This window comes from Amphiprion ocellaris, chromosome 15 (assembly GCF_022539595.1).
Source record: "Amphiprion ocellaris isolate individual 3 ecotype Okinawa chromosome 15, ASM2253959v1, whole genome shotgun sequence".
NCBI lineage: Eukaryota > Metazoa > Chordata > Actinopteri > Pomacentridae > Amphiprion > Amphiprion ocellaris.
In genome coordinates, this window is record NC_072780.1 from 7,130,824 (window position 1) to 7,152,938 (window position 22,115).

The 22,115-nt window shown below is 37.4% G+C and overlaps 1 protein-coding gene across 3 annotated transcripts in view; it reads right to left on the minus strand.

Moving 5' to 3' along the window:
• Nucleotides 1-22: 22 nt before the first annotated feature.
• The window catches only part of LOC111569221 (ras/Rap GTPase-activating protein SynGAP-like), a 39,412-nt gene continuing 17,319 nt past the window's right edge, over nucleotides 23-22,115 (minus strand). The window contains exons 5-13 of one of the 3 annotated variants that reach the window (XM_035948629.2): nucleotides 15,936-16,089; nucleotides 14,311-14,409; nucleotides 13,911-14,171; nucleotides 13,471-13,806; nucleotides 12,340-12,484; nucleotides 10,291-10,435; nucleotides 7,661-7,897; nucleotides 4,747-4,948; nucleotides 23-1,007 (exon numbers count right to left, since the gene is read on the minus strand). In XM_035948629.2, the coding sequence (XP_035804522.1) occupies nucleotides 783-1,007; nucleotides 4,747-4,948; nucleotides 7,661-7,897; nucleotides 10,291-10,435; nucleotides 12,340-12,484; nucleotides 13,471-13,806; nucleotides 13,911-14,171; nucleotides 14,311-14,409; nucleotides 15,936-16,089 (1,804 nt within the window). In that variant the 3' untranslated portion in view covers nucleotides 23-782. The remainder of the gene's footprint in view (nucleotides 1,008-4,746; nucleotides 4,949-7,660; nucleotides 7,898-10,290; nucleotides 10,436-12,339; nucleotides 12,485-13,470; nucleotides 13,807-13,910; nucleotides 14,172-14,310; nucleotides 14,410-15,935; nucleotides 16,090-22,115) is intronic. The other 2 variants (XM_035948631.2, XM_023271238.3) reach the window with 2 other exon arrangements.

Sequence of the window (22,115 nt, forward strand, 5' to 3'; positions counted from 1 at the left end):
AACATGATTGGAAGGGATTCGTGCTGTTTGTTAAACCAGTGCTTTAAATTTGATATGCATTTTTATGATTTTTTTACTCTGCCAATGAATGCGGCAGAGTTACGTGACGATCAGAGTACGTTTGTCCGTCTGTCTGTCTTTCTGTGCACAACATTACTCAAAAACAGACTAACAGATTTGGATGAAATTTTCAGGTATGGTCAGACATTACACAAGGACCATGTGATTAGATTTTGGTAGTGATGTGGCTTATAGTCTGGATCCAGGGATTTGTTAAACATTTCCGTATCATTGCGAGATAGCGGCACAGCATCACTGTAACCATGACAAAAAGTGAACACTACATCACATGATTGCGATCCTACTACAAATCAGCTGCTGCGGACTTATCAGGACTTATCTGTTGTAAATGATACAAGGAACAACTGATTAAATTGTGGGGGTGTTTCTGAGTCCCATCAATTCCCGCCACCTGCTACATATTTAGGTCACGCAGTTCAGTATCCATATATAACGTACACATGAATAACACACACCCGTGCTCAGTGCAAGGTCATTTTTTATGTGGGTACATCTATATTAAAGGGCCACATTCTATGTTGCCGTGATTTTTGATCATCAATAACTAATAAAAAAATGCCACATTTCTACTAAAATATGCTGCATTTCCAGCAATGCCATATGGGGGAATGAACGGCCTTGGCGGAGTACTGCGCTCTCTGAGTACTTTTCTAGCTCTCTTTGGGACAATATCACATCCAGGTGTGATGACAGTAAAAATATTACAGAACATAGCAGGAAAGGTTGGGCAGATACCTGTTTAGGTCACGCATCATAAGGCTTTGGAAGTCTGAGGACATGAGACGGTTGAAAGACGGACGGGAGAAGAGTCTGTCCTTTGGTCGATCTGGCTGGTGATTCGTAGGCATGTGAAGCTGCGGGTTCCTCAGGGCGACGCTGATGTCATTCAGCAGCCGAGGCAGGGGTCCAAGTTTCAGAATGGCATCCTACAGAATGGACACCATTTCAAAATCAAGGAAATACCAAGCTTTAAACCCTGCCTGGCCAAAAAAAAAGTCACCATTTGGATATAAGTAAGCAAATAGGTAAGAACCTTCGATTGGATAATTACTGCAATGATGAATACGTTTCAGCTGCAACAACTTATTTAACTCTAGCTGATGGAGTGAGGAGCTTCTCATTTCTTAAACAACCGTGTTGGAAGACATATCCTGTGGTCATGGAAAGGATGTTAATCTGTCTCAGAAGGGTCAAATTAGTGGCCTGCATCAAGCAAAGAAAACAACTAAGGAGATTTCTGAAACTACTAAAATCAGGTTAAGAACCGTTCAACGCATTATTGAAACGTTCAGACAAATACAAACAAATAATCACTAATTCATTTTGTCGGAGCAACACTTTCTACAGCTAAAGTGTATTCACTCAGGAGAAATCTAAAAAAGGCTAGCTTAGGCAGCCGCATCCTTATATGTGAAGTTATGAGGTAAAATCAAAACCGCCAACGTGGCAGTTTGGTTCACGTCATACTCATGCCTTAAGCTCAAAAATATTGTCATATACATATTTCTAAAGCACAATAAATGGCAGATATGATCGAGACACGATAAAACGCTCTCTGGAGGAGCAACATAATAAACACAAGTCATAAAGCTTGGACACAAGCCGAAGGTAATTTTTCAATGGCAGCGTCATCAGTTTTTAATAACTCCAAAGCCACATTTAACCCTCCTGTTGTTCTCATTTACTGGCACCAAAAACTATTGTTTCCTTTTCTGAAAAAACAATCCAAAAATTCAGCAAAAAAAATTCCCCAAATTTCTGAAAATTTGCAAAAACTAAAGGAAGAAAATTCCAATAATTCCTTAAAAGTTTCCCTTAAAATAAAAAATAAAAAATCCTCCAAATTTGGCAAGAAAATTCTTGTAAATATTTTCAAAAAATTAGTAAAAATCTTCCAAAAAATCCTAAAAACATCTAAAGTGATCACATATATATCAGTAAAACTTCTAATATTTTCTTTAAGAACACACATATAAATCAACCAAAATCCAGTGAATTTCGCTGGATTTTGGTTGATTTTTTGGTGTGAATATTCTAAAGAAACATTTTTAACATTTCTTTTTTTCCACCAAAAAATGTTCAAAGATTTCACAAAAATGTTGAAAATGTGGACATCAGAAGTTTCACAGTGAAAATACTTTTTTTTTCCCCACATTTTCAAACTTTAAAACGGGTGAATTTTGACCCACAGGACAACATGAAAGTTAAAGTGTCCATACAGCGAGGCTAAACAAAAAAAAACAATTTTTTTAATAATAATAATCTTCAGTCCTGCATTTAGCAAGAGAAATGCAAAAAGGTGGCAATACAAATTCTTTAGAGAATGTTTTGAGAGAGTCTTACTAATTCTGGGGAGTGTGTTAGCTTCTCTTACTGCCAAGTCTCTTAAAAACACCGATGGCCTTAACGTTCACTATCCTGGAAGGACAGTGGTGAACCATCATGTTCGAGGAGCAAATGGGGTCGGTCATGTGGTCTGATGAGTCCAGATTTACCCTGTTCCAGAGTGATGGGGGCATCAGGGTAAGAAGAGAGGCGGATGAAGTGATGAACTCATCATGGCTAGTGTCTACCAGCCTGTGGGGGTTAGAGTTATGATCTGGTTGGTCAGGTTCAGCAACGTTATGTTCCCAAAGAATGAGGTCAGCTGACTACCTGAAGATACTGAATGACCAGGTCTTTCCATCAACGGAGGTTTTCTTCATGGGCATGTTCCAAGATGACGATGCCAGGATTCATGGGGCTCACATTGTGAATGAGTGGTTCAAGGAGCATGAGATGTCATTATAATACATGGATCGGCCTCCAGAGAGTCCAGACCTCAGCCCCATTGAGAATCTTTGGGATATTCTGGAGAAGACTTTGCACAGCTGTCCAACTCTCCCATCATCAAAATAAGATCTTTGTGAAAAGCGTATGCATCTCTGGACAGAAATAAATGCCGTGACATTGCGGAAGCTTATTGAAATGATGCCACAGCAAATCAGTGCCGTTCTCAAAGTTAAAGGCATTCCATCAAAATATTAGAGGGTGCGACTTTTTTGTGGGGCTGGGCAGTGTATTTTACTCATTTTTCCTGCCAGGAGACATCTCAAGATCTTTTTTAATGACAGTGTTGTATGATTACAACCAATTGGGGTGCATGGGCATGACCACAAAAAGGATCAGACAAAAGAAAAAACTGACTTAAGACCTACTTTTGCTTCATGTCGTCATGCTGGTGTTTTTTGACTTGACAGGGACTGATAAGAAAAAGATGAGACACAGACGGATTCTCCCAATTTCAAAGATATTAGCATACAAGCATCTTATAGCAGCTATGTTAAATTATAATTTGATATATTATTAAGATAACAAGGACAGACTTAATAAAAATGGCTCATACTTAGCTTATTAAGCAGAATGGGTATTAGCTGATCTCCATAATTCATTCAACGTTACATAACAACGTTTATCAAGATGACATTTTGAGCTCTGGGCACTTTTACTACACATTCAACATGCAAACGCTGGATAAAGTGAGCATGGTAGCATATCAGTACTCGGTATTAGTACCAGAGATGATATCATAGGCTGTGGTACTTTGTCAAATGAGATATAGTTGATCTCAATATCTGAAGGGGAATTGACTTTTTGTCAAATCATATTTGGTGCATTCCAGTATCCATACTGAATCAGTGTGTCCCAGTATATAGCAAGTCAAATGTAATATGCCAAAACTGATTGTGTAGTACACAAGCCAGCATGTTTTTCTGCCCATTCTGACCCACAGCCCTCTCCACAGTTACATCAAACTTGTCACGGTGCCTCTTGCGAGTATAAACTGGTTTAAGCCGCAGAGAGATGACAGCTTATTTTACACTACACACTGCAACGGTCAAAGTTTAAGAGATAATATTAACACAGACGGTGCTTCAGAAAGTTCTCTGCTTCACCCGAAAACAAGAGGAGTAACTCATCATTTTGGGGCATGACTGTACTAGACAGCCTTGTATCACTGCTAACAAAAATTCAAACGTTTGAAGGAAGCAAATAAAAAAAGGAGAGTAAATTTTTCGAGCTGGCGTGCCTCTGCTCCAGGACAATACCACAACATTAATTATGTTGCAAGCAATTACACTTCAGTTTTTATATTCAAACAGCATCTGTCAGATAGGCTACTGCAGTTCATCATTTTCTTTCCACTCTCTACGTTTTTCAGACAGAGAGAAATCATATTAAATATTCAATTTAATCCCCTGAACCAAAAACCTGCCTGTGGTTTTGAATGCGTGCTATGTTTTTAATTTATATTTTAAATTGCCAAAATTACACCATTTGTCAAAGCAGGAAACTGTGGAAAGGGCAAGAATATTCAGATTTTCAACTTTCCTTGAATCAACCATGTGTGACTTTTGGTTCATTGGGAAAACATAAACAAATCTGAACAAAAAATCCCAATGCTTTCATCATAATCATTTCACTCTCGGTGTCTTATTTAAAAGTTTGCCAAGAATAAAGCATTTGCTGTAACCAGATCCAAACAACAAAGAAACTAAATTTCAGGGACTTTTTGGCTGAACTGTGTTGAACTGCAGGCTGTGTTTATTCAGATAGGAGACAAGCATGAAAGCTTATTAACCGCTTGGGCTTTCACAGAGTTAACTCATTGTGTTCTTCACCCACCTTGCTAAGTTGGCCCATCACTTCCCACAGTAAGCTGTGGAGCATGGACAGCTCTCTGCCGAGGTCGATGTAGCCCTCGAACCCTCCAGCGTTTCCACCCGTGTCCATGTTGGAAATCTCATAGAGGAACTGCTGCATGGAGCCCCACTCCATCTCCAGGAACTCATTCATGAAGTACATGTATTCTTCCTTGGGTCCAAATCTGCAAACATTACAGACACACAAAGACAAAGAAAAGAGTGTTGGTGCAGTGCACAGCCTGCAGTTCAACCGAGTGCAATGTATATAGGTTTTATGTGTAGGAGTTAAGAAGTAGGATAAGATCTTGTATGCTCGCTGTCATAGACATAACTTCAACAGGTGTGTGGACAGTGACCTTTATTTTCTTTTCCTTATTTATTTGGATAGGACAGCGCATATTAATGAACATACAATCTCAAAATACTTTACACAAGGTTGCAGTAAATACGCCGGATTTAGCACAAGGCTAATTTCCATCTGTTGTCCCACACATAGAAGAAAAAACAAATAGGGATAAAGACATATAAAAAACAATATAATAAAACAAAGACCACAATAAATGAATACTGGCTGGGTCAAACCTACCCTAAAGTGCTACTTTTTTTTAAAAATTTTTTTTTTTTATTTTAGAAAAGTGCTTTCTAGGCAGAGCCTGTCTTAAAGTGGATATAGTTAAAGAGCCTGTTTTTAAAGTGCCTGATTTTAAAGTACCTGAATTTCTAAATGTTCACACGTTTGATTGTTAATCAGCCACGCCTTACACTGTCTCCTAAAACTGACAAATGTGGAGCTTTCTCTGATAGCTAGAGGTAAAGTATTCCAGTTTGTACAACCTTTAAAAGATAATCTGTGCAAAGGAGGACTTTCTAAATTTTACTTCACAGTCACCCCCATGGCTGACCATGTACTACCAATATCACTTTCTTGCTGTTGTTCTGATTTTATTTTAGTTTAGTTTTGAGTCCCATGTGAACTCATATTCTGTATATTATATTGAGAACCCTTTGATTCATACCCAAATTTACATTCATCTTACATACATCTTATTTTCAGTATCCAGATTTCAGACCATCTGTGTTGGTAGCCTTTGACTTCATATCCAGCAAATCTGTTGTTTCTACTCTCACACAGTTAGCTCAAGAATAGGAAAATGAGCTCAGTTTAGTTTCAAGCTGTCTGGACTTTGCTTTACTTACAAATTTACCCACTAGATTTAGCTTCTCCATCCAATTATTAGTAATAAAGACAGAAGCAGCAGTAAAAACAATAATATTTATTACCACTGTCTGGCTTTCAGCTGTATTTCAGCATTTAGACCCTCATTATGTGGCCATTATCAGAATATTTCTTTATTTACTTGAAGCTGCAAACTTCTATATAACTTGTACCGTGTGTTGTTGCTCTAAATAATGTAGAACTGGGAAACTAGAGTGCATGTAAACGCACTTAATGTGTGATTCATGACTACCGTTAACAGTAGGTTGGTAATTTAATCTTAACTCAGGTTCAGTTTAGCAGCTTTCAAATGCACCTCATGGCCTTCATCAGCTTTGCATTTGCCCATTTCTTATGATGAAGCCTAAGTACATAAGCAGGTGTTTATGAAGGGAAATTATTACTGGGTTACTTTTATAAAATGGTGTTTTGCATCAAATGTGAAAGTCCTCTTAGGCATTGGGCTGCTGACTCTGGGTAAAAGTAGTTATTGGATTATGGACTGTTTTTTTAAATCCGAAAACAATGAAAAACAACCCGCTCCAAGATCCAAACAAATTTAATTTACAGTGATTTAACCCTCCTATTGTCCTCATTTACGGGCACCAAAAAATATTGTTTCCTTGTCTGAAAAAAAAATCCAAAAATTCAGCAACAAAATTCCCCAAATTTCTGAAAATTTGCAAAACCTTCAGGAAGAAAATTCCAATAATTCCTGAAAAGTTTCCCTTAAGAGTTTTATCTTTAAAAAAAATCCCCCAAATTTGGCAAGAATATTCTTGTAAATATTTTCAAAAAATGAGTAAAAATCTTCAAAAAAAATCCTAAAAATATCCAAACTTGTAATATTTTCTTTAAGAACATTCACAAACAATCAACAAAAAATCCAGCAAATTTCACTGGATTTTGGGTGATTTTTTTGTGTGTTCTTCAGAAACATTTTTAACATTCTTTTTGTCCACCAAAAAGTGTTCAAAGATTTCCCAAAAATGTTGGAAATGTGGACATCAGAAGTTTCACTGTGAAAACATTTTTTTTTTTCCACATTTTCAAACTTTAAAACGGGTCAGTTTTGACCCACAGGACAACACAAGGGTTAAAACATAAAAAAACAGCAAATCCTCATTTTACGTAATCTATTGATTTTTTTCAAGTTATACTTGATTATTAGCATTGTAGGCAGTACATTTTCTGTTTTTTAATTCACTGTCCAGTTGTTTCAGCTTCATAGGGAACCATAGAGATAAAGTAAACAAGTATGAAGTTCATCTTAAAGGTCACATTGAGTTTTTTAGGTATCTGACGACATACACTGAAATGTCTCAGGGTGCCAGAAGTATAAGAGGTGTGAACTTGTGAATATTGAAGCAAAAGTTCTTCAACTGAGTCCTGTAAATTACCACCGCATTTCTGATGTCTTAATCACAACTTCCTGTTTCAGCCAGAGGAATTTGGTAAAATATTCAAAAAATATGTCAGTGCAGGGCACACAGTGAAGTTAAGAACAAATGTGTTGCAGCAGAGTGTGGGTGACTAACAGCTTATACCGTCACAGTCGGAACCACGAGCCTCTATTTCCATGATGTTCCTCGGTGACATGCATCCCACAGGCATCAAATGTCTGCACAGCTAAAAATGAACTGAATCAAATTAGTGTAATGTGAAGACAGACACTCACTTGCTGAAGCTGGCCAGGTTCTGCATCACCTTGGCGATGAGGGTGAGCGTTCGGGACGTGCGTTCGGCGGGATACTCCTGCATCAGGTTGAACAGGGAGGGCGACATGATGGCTGGGCACATGAAGCGGAGAAACAGGGAGGAGCTGATGAGGCTGTCAGCCAGATCCTCTCTTCCACGCTCAGCACATCTGGCTCTCCATGAGGCAAAAACTTCCTTCAGCTCCCGGGGAAATATGCTGAAACGAGAACATGGTTTTATTACAACTGTCAAGGAGAACAGCGAGATAAAATGCTGCAGTTTTTCTGGAGGCCCCCAGGAATTCAAGGTCAGGAAACTAAAGCATATGGAAAATTACCAACCATGATACCCTGCCCAGATGGAGAATGTGTTTATTCAATATTTTTCACACGGTTTAACATGAAATTGATGAATTTGCTAGTCATATCACTGGGAAAACATCTTAATCCTAAATGATTAATAGAGTAAATTATGTTTAGGTATGTGCAGAGTTTGAGAAAAAATAAACTTTTCATTTTCTAGTTACCATGAAGATTCATGAGATTTTAATGAATTGCAAATTAAATGCAACTGTATTGATCCAAAACAAATTATAAATAATTGTGCTTAAAGTTTTTGTGATTTTTTTGAATAAATGTGTTTATTTATTTAGTCAAATGTATGTATTTATAAATAATTGTACTAATTATTTATTGCTATGTATAATAAATAAATCAAATAATTCTTGTAATCATATCATATTACAATTATTACAACATATAACAAAATATTTATTTATTAACAATGTCCTTTATTTATTTATTTATTTATAAATAACAGTATTTTTTATTTATTTAAATAATCAAATCTTTAACACATTAATTATATAAATTAAAAATAATAACAATAATTATTATTATTATTGTTGTTGCTGTTATTATTGTTGTTATTGTAAATGTGTTTATCTGTGTATTTATTCTAAATGTCATATATTTATTTGTTTATTTATTCATAAACCACTTTTGTTTATTTTAACGTCATTTATTTATTTATAAAGAACAGTATTTTCTATTAAATAAATAATCAGACATTTAATACATGAATTAAATTATGTAATATAATAATTATTATTATTGTTATTATTATAAATGTGTATTTATGTATTTATTTTAGTGGTGGGATGCGATTAAAAAATTGATCTAATTAATTACAGACTTTGTAATTAATCACAATTAATTGCAGTTTTGTCAAATAATATTTGACACAATAAGTAAAGTTTTTCAATTCAAATAAAATTGTGGTTGACAGTTGAATCAATGAATAGACATATACATGTTTATAATTTAAATTTTTTTTTTAAAAAAAGGAAAATGGGACATATAGAAAAAAAAGATTTTGATGATTTAAAGGCTGGATTTAGATGTTTTTTCCACTGTATGGCACATAAAATCAGGATAAGTATTTCAAGGAGCTTCAGAAAGTTGAGAATCCACAGATTTATTCTGTTTTCATCTTTTCTGGGTCTGATAAATGGTGTAATTTTGATGGTTCTTTTTATAGGAATATCAGTTTTTATTTATGTAATTTTTTTATTAACAAAAATGTATAATTAAGTTATTAAAAGACAGATATTTTTGTTGTTTAGGTTATTCCTCCTCCAAGGAGGCAGAGCCTCGACGGAGTAAAAATTTAAACCACAAAAATGTTTCACTTCTATTTATCTGCATTTTTCATGTCTGCTACATTCACAGATTACTGCAAATCTAAGTGCAATTATAGCGATTTTATTCAACATTTTAAGACTTTCTGTAAACTCAAGCACTGTCTAGAAAAGTGGTCTATTATAGGATGGCTACACCGTTAGCCGTTAGCATGACTCGTAGCTAACGTTAGCTCTGGTGCTAACAGCAACATGTTTTACATTGAGGAGATACCGTCAGCTTGAAGTGACGCAGTGATCAGAAAACTCTTTGTTGTACAATTTAAACACAACCAGGCTTTTATCCAAGCTGCCGTCGGGAAGATTTTTAAAAGAAAACATTCTGCCCACCAAGCTCAATCTCGTCTTCCTTCACTGTTCACCAGTACCTGACTTCACTCAGTGCTTCCTGTGCTTCTTCTTCATGGTTACAAACAGACGTTAGGTTCATTACCGCCACCTACTGGGCTGGAGTGTTCATCAGAGTTACCCACCGGTAACTCAGAAATGAAATGAGGGAACTGAGGAGGGTGCAATTAATGACGTTATTATTTTTAACGCGTTATTTGCCGCTGTAATTAATTAATTCGTCGAAATTAACGCGTCAATGTCCCAGCTCTAATTTATTTTAAGTGTCATTTATTTATGTATTCATAAACCGCTGTTTTATTTATTTATTTATTTAGTTTTTTTATTTATGTTTTTTTTATTTACCTGTGTCTAATTTGTATTTCCCTGTTACTTATTTTTCCAGCTTCACATTTTTAACTGACCCCACATTCAATAACCAAAATGGACAAAACTGAGTCCAGACAGAAAGTTACATTCCTGAGGCTGTTTTAGGATCCACATGGCATCAGTCAATACACATGCAGACCAGCTATACATACTAGAATATCATTTTCTAAGGGCGCAATGTGGGCAAAACTGACCAGAGAGAGTTGATAATCTTGCAGAGTAAGAGCTCGCAGCACATGCGGAGGTTTGCTTGATGGTCAGCGAGGACGGATGGCGGGACACGCATAGGATCCACCTCACAGTTCTCCTCAGACTCATATAAGGCCCGAATAAAGTCACCTGAAAGTTGCAGATGGCACTGTCATTACGCTTTCTGAAAAATGCAAAATATTCATCTGTAAGTAAATATTCAATGAGGACAAATTTGCTCATTCACCGATCATCCAGAACATTAAAACAACTGACAGGTGAATAACATTAATCATGGAGCTACAAAGGCTCCTGTCAGTGGGTGGGATATATTAGCAAGAAAGTGAGCAGGCAGTTCGTGAAGTTAATGTGTTGGGAAAATGGGCAGAGTGAAAGATCTGAGTGACAGATGCCAAACTGTGATGGCTGGATGTTAGATAACTGAGGTCCGAGCATCTTGTGGAGTGTTTACGGTATACAGTGGTTAGTATCTACAAAGAATGGTGCAAGGAAGGACGACTGCCATGCTGCTATGATAGAAAGATGTCAGAACACACGGTGCATCACAGCCTGCTGCATATGGAGCTGTGGAGCTGCAGACCAGTCAAGAGTGCCCATGCAGACCCCCATCCATCATCGAAAATGCCTACAATGAGCACATGAGCATCAAAAGTTGATCGTGGAACTATAGAAGACGGTGGCGTGCTCTAATAGATCATGTTTGTGTGCATCATTTACACGGGAAGAGATGGCAGCAGGCTGCACTTTGAGAAGAAGTTAAGCCAGCAGAGGCCGTGTGGTGCTCTGACAATGAGCTCTGGCATTCATGATGTTAGCTTCAACATCTGCCTAAATACTGCTGTGGATCATATTGTGGCCAATGCAAAAATATGCCACTACTATTCTGTGATGGCATTGGCTTCCTTTAGTAGGACAAGGCTTCCGGGCACATTTCAAGCATAGTTCAGAAATGATTTGAGGAACATGACCAGGGTCAATATATAAATGAGGGACTATTGAAGACCACAGGATATATCGTGCATAAAAACTAATATTTTTATGTTTATTATGAAGAGTCCAAACCTCAACAGGTCAGAGCTGTTTTGGCAGCAGAAGGGGGACTACACAATTATAGGCAGGTGGGTTTTAATGATGTGGTTGAGTGGTGTATTTACTAAGAATAATAACCAAACCAAAACCCAATTACTCTTACCTAAAATCAAATTGTGAAACTAAAATACTGCTTAAAATAATTATTAGAGAACAAAAAGTAACGTTTAGCTAAAATGTGAACAGAAAAAATTCTTTGAAAAAAACTGCAGTTTGAAATTATAAATAGAAAATATGCAGGATTTGTACTTTAAGGAACACTGTGATGTTTTTGACTTCTGCTAAGTTTCAGCAATCACTGTTGGATTGTGTGTATGCTCGTACATGTACACACCCAGTTCGATACACATTGCTGTGCATGATTTTGCATTTTTCCTGTTCATCAGCAGCTGGTAATGACAAAATAACAAATATCCCTGCAAAAGTGAAATGGACACAGCTGCAATCTAGGACACAGCAAGAACCATAACTTCTGTTTGGTTACCCTGAAACTCTAAACGGACACATTTTCAACGTGAAAGTCAGCTGGTATGTGTGTATCAAATGTATCTGATTCTTGCTGGTTTGCATGAAGAAAAACCTTTTTCACTGTGGGAAAAACTAGCAAATAAAAATTGGCATATAACGTTGTGGCACATAAATGCTACCAAAACACAATTCCTACTAGCTAATGTGACTTTTAGATTATTCTTCTTAGATGCCAGTTTTTTCTAAAATACTGCCATCACCAATTAGAGCAATTTGAGAAAATGTCATCCCAAATGTAGATCAAACCAGCTCCAACATCCAACAATGTCACAATAATTTTTTACTGAATGACTGATGCTGTTCATGATAGAATTCAGCCTCGTCTAGCTGACTTGATGGAAATATGTGTGGCGGCGGGGGAATAACAGACGGAGTGATGTGCCTTATCATGTCGTTATGATTATGATGAGCCTTACCTATAGCATCCTTGAGGTATCTGTGACCTATCAGTTTGAGGTACTCTTCCACAGCCTTTGTAGCGAGCGTGTTCTCCCGAAAGATCAAGTGCTCACGGTCCATGAATCGATCCACCTCACACATGGCCATGTCTGACAGGAACTCCTGAGAAGAGATTAGGCTGCAGTTCAGTGGAGCACATACAAAGGAAATGAAATTTTTCTCTGTAAATTTACTGCACTTAAGAAAATTTTTAAAATCCAGCTTATATAGAGTAATAAGAGAACAGCAGCTGGGTCAATATATAATTGCGGGACATTTTGTAACATAGTTGACAGGTGTCATAGTTGACATTTTTGCTGTTTTCAGGCCTAAAATCAACATGGCTGCCTATAACCAAACACCACATGGTATTTTTTACACAAAGATTCTTCTAAAATATTATATATATATATATATATATATATATGTATATATATATATATATATACAACTGAGTGAAACTGAAATGGAAAGTCATTTGTAAAGATATTGTAGTAAACCTGTTGACATGCCATAAATCCACACTTGACTCACACACTACTTTATATTAAATAACTCATAAAGCCTTGGAGTCTCTACAGTCTTTTCTTCAGGAGGAAATGACATCTTGTGGAGCAGGTCATGTGATCTGGAATTAACACACTTCCTTGAAAGGTGTTTTTGTAATGAGTAACTTAGTTGAAAGTGGTACCTGGGACACAGATACAATTTGATATTTTCCATATCAAATTTGACATATTGCCAAAAAAGAAACATCTGTCATGATTATCTCAACTTAATAAAAAGAACAATTTTGAATCAGCTGATTTTATTATTGTTTAGCTAATTAGAAGGTGGTTGTTATTAAATTGGGACCATTATTTAGTTGACATTTTACTGATATAAAGTCATTCTTTATTAATAAGTGATTGTTTCCATAATAAATAATGATGGAATTTGTAAAGACATGATCATAATGAACATAAAAAAACCTTAGTTTTTTTACTTTTAATAAAAATGTATGTAAGATATATCCCATGGATTGCAAAAGTCTCTCAATTCTATATTGACCCAGCAGCTATTCAGGATATAACGACACACCATTAGGTTACATTTGACCCTTTGTGTACCTTCGTCTTCCCCGTGCTTTGAAGGATGTGCACCAGAGCAAACGCCACCTCCTCTTTGCTTTTGACGCTCAACAGCGGCTCCAGGACTGCACACAGTGTTCGGTAGTTGTTGGTGATGTACTCTGCAAACTCCTTGTACAGCTCCATCGGGAGGATGTTCATTGTCTGGTAGCGAGATTTGACGCGTAGCGAGGCGTTGATGACTTTGGCGCTTCCGACGCCGCCGCTTTTGGCCAGAACACTGGACTGTATCACTGGGTACCACTGCTCGACAAACTGCCGGCCTGTGATGCTGGATATGGGGATGCTGACGAGGCCAAGGTATGTGCTTTTTTCCTAGATTGCCAACAAAAACACATGTTAAGACGGATAGATGTCTTCAATTTGTAACAGGGAACACAGATTACATATGGGTGAAATCACTGAGACACTTCCTTTACCTTGCGTCTTTTTTTGTCCGTTTCCTTGTAGAGGTGCAAACGAAGGCTACGAATGGTAGGCAAATTGTTAAACTCAAAATGCTCGCCCCAGAAGACGGTGTCGGTCCGGGGTTTGCTGGTGGTGCGAGCGTACAGCATGTCATCCAGACACAGTTCACAATAGTAGCGTTTCTTAGCTGGAAGGTCTCGAGCTTCGATGATCCACAGCTTGAGCACATTGTCAACCCGTCTGCTGTTATCCTTAAAGTGAAACGAGGAGTTCTGTTACTGCATTATAACTGTCCTTAATGTTACAGCCTTCATTAGTTGGCTGTGGAGTGACAAATCACCAGTGGTTCAGGCACGCACTGTTTCTCAGTTTCAGAATCTGGAGTATTGCAATCTGTTGTGCTGAATTTACCTTGTTAGGTTTGACGGCTCGTTGCAGATTTTCAATCCACTTGTCTCTTTCTGAAGCTGAACGGCAGGCAAAACATTTTGTCCCTGAATTGGTGGTTACCTGCAGGCAAAACTTACCATTTTAGTCATTCATGATGAGAAAATATTCTTGATACGGCTACAACTAACAATTACTTTCATTGCTCTCTGAATCCCTAAAATGGACCGGCAGTTTTGAATAGCATGTTGCTTTTATGAAAAATAAATAGATAACTGCAAAATGACACCATTTATCAGAGGCAGAAATACAAACACAGAGAGAATTGTTGCTTTGTACATTTTGAGAGATGAAGCACTGTGTTGCCCACTCCTCATTTGCATAAAGTCGAGGTCTCGGCTACTTTATGCAAATCAGGGGCATCAGGCCACCACTTGATATTTCCAGAAACCTTCCAAAAACTTTTAAACTAACTTTGGTCAGCCTAAAATGAGGATAGATTTAGCAACTGGTAGGCCAATTTTCTTGCAACCAATGGTTTTAGAAACACGTTTTGGTGAACTGTTTTCGCAATATCAGTGAAAGTTTCCAAATGAGCGCCATGGTCCAATTTGCAGAACAGCAACAGGCAGCCTACGAGTGAAGCCTCCGTCCAATCAGGTGCAGGCTGTAGGAGGGTGGAGCCTGTGTTGGATTTCTATTTAAGAGCACCTGTCAATCATCTATTGTGGCGCATCTAATGCTGAGAAGCAGTGACATTCCTTGCATCTATAAATGCCCTTGTGGACATGTACCATTAGCTTAAAATCTTAATATTTCATCAAGTCACTTTATTCTACATGGTTCATTCAGAAATTTGCCAAAAAGAAACCATTTGCTCAAACCAGATTCTTTAAAAAAAAAAAAAATTTTAAAAAAGCACAAATTTTGCATTCCTTGGCACAAAAAAGAAGTACTGGTAACATCTGTGGGTACTTGGAAAAATTATATACATGTTGATTCAAGTCAGTTACTGTAAAATAAATAATCTGCAAACAAATCTACCTTTTTATTTCTATGTAAATTTACATTTTTGCATGTTGATTCTATTTTTTTTTACATTTTTGTAAAATAAATAATGAAAGAAATTAAACTTTTCTTTTTCCCTATTTAATGATTTATGGCGTTCTACCAGTGTTATATTGCACAAAAGACATTTTTAAGTTGTCTCTCCTTCTAGTTAAGGTTGTGCTGTGACTTTACATTATAGTGAAAATGAGCCAACAGTGAGTAACAATGTGTAAGGAGCATAAAAACCCAAGTTTACATGTTTAAATTGCTTGTCTTGGACTTAAAACCTGCATAACTCCAAATGACTGATTTATAAACCACTCAAAAAGAGGAAACCTGCAAATTTAACAAGCCAGAGCAACTAAATGCTTCAACATATTTGCTAAATGAAAGACTTAAGCTGAATAATCAGCTGAATTGTTTCAGTGCTAACTCCCTAAACCATGGTCACTTCATTCTTCAGGTTTTCAAGAGAGGAGTGAAGTAGCTTTGTAGTACTTCACTGCTTCATAAATACAGTGAGAGTAAAAAAAAAAAAAGAAACTAAATCCAGCAGTAGGCAGGCGAAACCATGGAGAAGGTTAAACAACTTAACAAACCTCAAAGCAGTACTCTTGTCCTAAAATGCTAGAGTGGACAGGTTTGATTATGGCATCTTCATCCAAAACTAGGTCCAAAGCCTCTGCAGCACTGCTAGGAGAAAGAAGGGACTCGTGGGAGTGGGATTCTTTGAAGCTTTGCATCAAGCGAGTCCTAGCGAGAGAAGAACAAGAAGAGGAGATTTACTCACTTTCAGTATTCCGATATGATTATATTGGTGTTTTCATATAATACAACATGAGTCACTGCAGCTCCAAAATCCTTGTGTACCACTCCTGCAATTTCAGTGTGATATTTGAGGTCTGATCCTTTTATAATGAGTTTTTTTTTAATGAAAAGCAAAACTTAAGACTACCAGATTTCACTTCTTGTGTTTGCAGTTTGGTCTATTGACTCGGCTCATGTGACTCATAGTGCATGTGAGGAAACGGTCCACAGTGGCTCAGACTGAGGTGTTGTCTGGAAATGCAATCCTTTAATTGCCTATAACCGCACTCGAATTTTTAATAAAGCTAATCTAATGTTGGGTATTGCTCACTGTGGGGCCAAAATGGAAGCTAAAAGGAGCAGCTCTGCACTTGCAGTCTGCAAAAACACCCAAGTGCAGTCCTAAAAAAGGATGGAGAATTAAAGAGTAACCTTTAGAAGAGGGCAGCGCGATGACGTATACAGAGAAGTGGTGGAACTAGAAGCAGAAAGGTGAACAAAGACCATCTTTAAGGCAAGCGAGGTCAACGTGGCGACTGAAAACATGTAGTCAGGAAAATCATTTCGTTGCTGAGAGCAGTGGGAAAAAGAACGCAGAATTGCATTAAACCTTAAATCAGTAGAACTTACAGTATGTGAGTGTTACCATCTCAGCCAGTGAGTGGGTGCCTGGCCTTTAGGTTCAGCTGGAGCTGTTCAGGGTGAGAGGCAGCAAATAGAAACTGAATGTGAACCAGTAAATTGATTTGCTGGTGGAGAGAGATATAAGATACAGAGGGCAAAGTTCCAGTTCAGCAGCCAAAAATAATTATTAAGCTGGTTGGTTTTTCTTTGGTTGAACTTTTTGGGATATATAAGATTCTTCTCTTTCTCTACTGAGTTAGACGAGAAGATTGCTGCCACCCTTATGCCTTTACCCAATAAAAAATCCTGTAAAATCAATAGATAATCCTTAGAATCTACACTGGGCAGCAAGATGTAAAAAAATCAACAAAAAGTGATGTTTAATAGCATCATCGTATTGGCGTCCAGTGTGCGTAAGGCAGAAGAAAGATTTAAATAGAAGCTGCACCATAGGAATTTACATGAGAGGGAGAAATCACCACATATGACATCCGCAAGTCACAAATCCAATACCCCGACAAATATGATAAGAGTTGAAGCTATACTTACTGTAGTCTTACTGTAGAGGGCCACTGACACTGACTGAATATCTACCACTCATATGATCTCTCATCTACGACCTGAAGTATACATCCATAAGTACTTTAAATAGGAGAGATGTCAAATAATTTACATAAGTAGGCCTGTGCTTAGATGTGAAGCAAGAGTAAGCTGATGATTAGCTTAACTTAACCTGCTGAACCCCAAATCCTGCTGGTGGGGTTTGAAAGAAATGTTAAATATCACCAAAATTACCCCAATTAACACAGCTAGAAATTCATCTTTAAGATCATCTGGGAACTATAATCATGTGTGACTTCAGGTTGCGTCAGGAAAATGAAACAAATCTGACCTTAAAATCGTTGTATTTCATTAAAAATCACTTTAACATGTCTCATTTAAAAACACAAAAAATACTGCACTCCTAAAACCAATCAAAAAGCACCAGTGATGAGTAGTTGCATGACAAAAATTCAGGGACTATTCGGCTGAACTGCAGGCTGTGTTTACACGGAGCATATAGGAGACAAGTATGGAGACAAATTAGGAATACAAGTACTAATTGGTGTATTGGTGACATCTGTCGTAATTGGAAAAATGTTGTACGTGTTGATTCCAGGTATTTTCAGTTTTTGCACAATAAATATTCAAATCAATTAAATTTTACTTTTTAATGGTTTATGATCATAACTTGTGCTCTCTCTGCTACTAGCTATGATTGTACTGTTTCCATACAGGTGTAGGACTTTATATTGCAGCTAAAAAATGAACCTAGAGTGAGTGAAAATGTGAACCCCGAAAATGCGTTAGGTCAGAGGAGTATCATAAAGATTGGTGCCTTCCAAAAGTATAAAAATAGCTCTTCCAAAATGTCTAACTGTAGGTGTAACATTTTGTGAATTTAGCTTTGGATAAGCAAAACAGAGAGTTTGTCTACACTGAAAAGCTGGAATATAAGCATTTAGCTGAGCTTTGCATATAGAGCTAAGATAGGGAAACAGCTAGCCTGGATTTATTCAAAGCAACAAGCTATCAATATATTTAAAACTCATAAAATAACACTTTATATATTGTTTATTTCCTACAAAAACCAAAATGCAAGTATGACAAGCTGAGGCAGAACGAAGCTAGCTGTTTTCACCCTGTGAGCTAAGCTAGGCTAACCAGCTTTAGATAAGAGAATAGCATCAATCTTCTCATCTCTCTGTCTAAAAGCAAACAAGCAAATTTGTGTCACAAATTGCATAACAACTCCTTCATAATTACCTGACATTACCTGACAGCTTAAAAGAAAATGGGGGAAGAGGACAGAGAGCAGGAGAAATAAATCAGCAGCTTTAAAGAAACACCTGATAATTATGCAGGAAGGGGGGGGGGGGCACTAATTTAGGGGCCAGATTTAATGTTGATCAGAGGTGCAGTGAATCATCCAGTCTGAGGAGCTGACAGTGCCATCACAGAACACAGTACATGATAAAATGCTTTGCTACAGCGACTTGGCAGCAGAGGTACAGCAGCTGCGTTGGAAAGCTAGAGTGTGAAGTTGGATGCCGTGGGTTTATAGGAAAGTCAACTTAACACTACTGAGTGAATTAAGCGTGTGTGGGCAGAACTCAAAGCAGGCTGTGAAGGCAGCTGTCTGAGGCAGCGGTGATTGGCTGTGGTTAAAGGGGAAAGAAGGCTGACTGAGGCACAGAGCCGCTTTAACCCCAACACCATTAAGCTTCCCCACCGCCACATCCTTCACTGCTGCCTCCACGGAACAGCCCCTTGGGTTAATATATAATTTCTTTTAACATTTGAACTTGGCTCCTGCATTGAAGCTCACCCCGCATTTTAGAACAAAAGGTTTTTGCAGCCTTTGCTGAACGCCACATTCCTCATCTCCGAGTATCGGACGTCCACACCTGCCCTAAAAATGTCTGTTACACATCTCCTGTGGCGAGAGGAAAGTGTACTGTCAGCATTGCACGTTTTTACTTTCTCCCTGTCTACATCTTTGTATTTCCCATATGTGTGTCGTGACTGGATTGTGTGAGGACTGCATAAAATTTTGATCACAATGCAAGCAGGATTCCACTGGGATGTGACCCCACTCTAGAATACAGAACAAGAAATCGTGGTGAGAGACTCTAGACCTGGAAGCGACTGCATCCTGACATGATCGGATGATAGAAATCACACACACACGACAAATGTGAGCACAATGTAGTTCTTGCTTTTCCACTGAAATGTCCAACAGTATTTGGGACTCATTTAGCAAAATCTGTACTCATTGAAGATTTGAGTTTTACATCTTCTCATCTTAGTTGGATCTTCTTCAAGTTAAAATATTTAAAACAATTTACCACACTAAAATATTGTATATACCAACAGTTTGGGCTCCAATCTGCCCAGGGGGATAATCATCTTAAAACTATTCAAGAAATCTATAATGAAAATTCAATAAAAAATAAATGAATCCAAGGAGTGGGAGTAGTTATTTTAAATAAATGTGCATATAATTATGCTCCTGTTGTTTAATCTACTGTGCAGACATTAAATGAACTGAACTAACCAACCTTTTTCATGTACTGAAAATACATCCTCTGGCTTCAACAAGCTTTTCTAAGTCCTCACTTCATCATTTATTTCCTGCTCATGTGTAATACGTCACAGCTCTGACAGCAGCTTGGCAATGATTGGATAAATTGTTTTGCAATGTTTCTATTAATATCACTCAAATGAATATCTGCAGTCGCTGCCTGAGAGCAGTCTGCAACCATCTGTGAAGGTATCACTAAAGGCAATGTCCTTCATTCAGCGGGGCTCTGCTTCCGTCAGAGCGCTTGATGAGGAGCCACAGTCGAAGTGAAGGGTGTCATCTGAAATGCTCAAAGCACCACTGGCAATGAGAGATTCATCCGCTTTCTGCTTCAGCCACATAAAGAAAGAAGTGGCTCTCGAAAGCAGAGAATGGATTTCAGTTCTTTGATGAAAGGATTAAAGCACATCTTTCCTCAGGATAACATAAATCCTAATGGTAGCATGTTAACCATGCTATGTCAGTAATGATTCTGAAGTGCAGGTAAGGCAAGATGGTAATTCATTGGTTTGTGGAAATCCCTAAATTGCACAATTCAGTGTCTGTATATTCCTTGCTTTTTGACATTCTGGCCTTTATCAGCCTAATTAAACTTTATTTTGAAGCTATTATTAAGTATATGGACCACTGACTGTATATAAAGATGGACAAACCTCGGAAACCGGGTGTTTTATATATATATATATATATATATATATATATATATATATATATATATATATATATAGTTGTAAGGTCTTAACTTTAATATTTAAATTACTCAGGTAAATTTGGCATGATTAATAATACTGTTGGGCCTTAACCCTAATATTCCATTTACTGAGGAACATTTATGTTTTTATACATTCTAGGGTCTTATAATATATAAATTACTCAGGTACATTTAGATAATAAATAATACTGTAGGCTTTCCACCTTAATATTCAAACCTGTTAGGCAAACTTGTAACATCAATCTTATTTCTATTCTGGAAAGCACTTTGGCTCAATGGCTGTTATTTAAAATGTGCTATATAAATAAGAGTGACTTCATTAAATACAGATTTCTTGGAAAAGTGGAAATTTGGAACTAATAGCACTGGATGACCAGTCATAAACTAAACATCACTTCCAACAATTTCATTGATAATCTATAGTGAAACCTTGTGACTCTTCTGTAAATGGGCAGCGACTAGATTTGCTCTTACGTCAGCTGCTTTAAAGACACCATCATTAGCTGTCCCAACTGAGACACTCTTGATATTCTAGAACGTAAAGTGACTCAGTAACGTCAGTCGTACAGTAATATCCATCTTAAGTTTGCACAGCAGTTGGGACAGCAGGGGTTTGGCTGCTTGGATGCTCAGTCTGGCTAACACTCAGAGCTGACAGTGTGGAATGCAGTTGACGTTAGTCTGACTATTACTGCATATAACCACCTGCAGTGTTGGGCCTGCTGGCTTAATCACTGTCCAGGAGATCAGCTCAAAATGAAGGTTATGTGTGTTTTACCGCACTAAGGCCCAAGAATAAAACCTATGCAGAGTAGAGGTCATCATGGCCAGAGTGAGGCAGATTAAACCTTATAGATATTAAATAATAGTCATCTGATTCTGAACTATGTCTTGCTTGCTGATGTTCTGAAGGGAAAACTTGGGTAACACTTTCAATTACAGTTATTTTTTAGCAAGTTTAAACTGTTGGGGTCAATTTGGCTCCAAACGTAAAGGATGTCTGTTCATTTTGACATAATAGCTGAATTCATTTTGACAAGAGAGGATGCAGTTAAAGTGCTACGGGTTACTGTCACTTTCATCAGCATCTAACAGGGTTTTCCAGTTACGCAACGTCTTGTCTGACCTCCTGTACAACCTCCAGTTCAGCAACCTACCACACTGAAAACTTCGAAGCAACATCCTTTGCTTGGCTCCTCCTACAACAATTGTGACTGGCTTAAAGAAATACAAACAAGTCACGTTTCTTTCTCCTGTCGCAGAATGATAATATGCAGCCAGACCATTGTATGAATTAGTGCATTTGTCTACATGCAAAGTTAATTTAAACTACCATATAAAGATTTAAAGAGAATTAAAATATATTTCCAATGATTAAACTTTAGATTATTTTAAAGTCCCAGTGCAAAGAAGATCGACTTCCGTTGCTGAGGTCACATGATTTCCTGTCAACTGCATGTCCACCATCTTGCCTGCATTCAGCTTCTCTTTTTGAACATTTTGACAACTGTA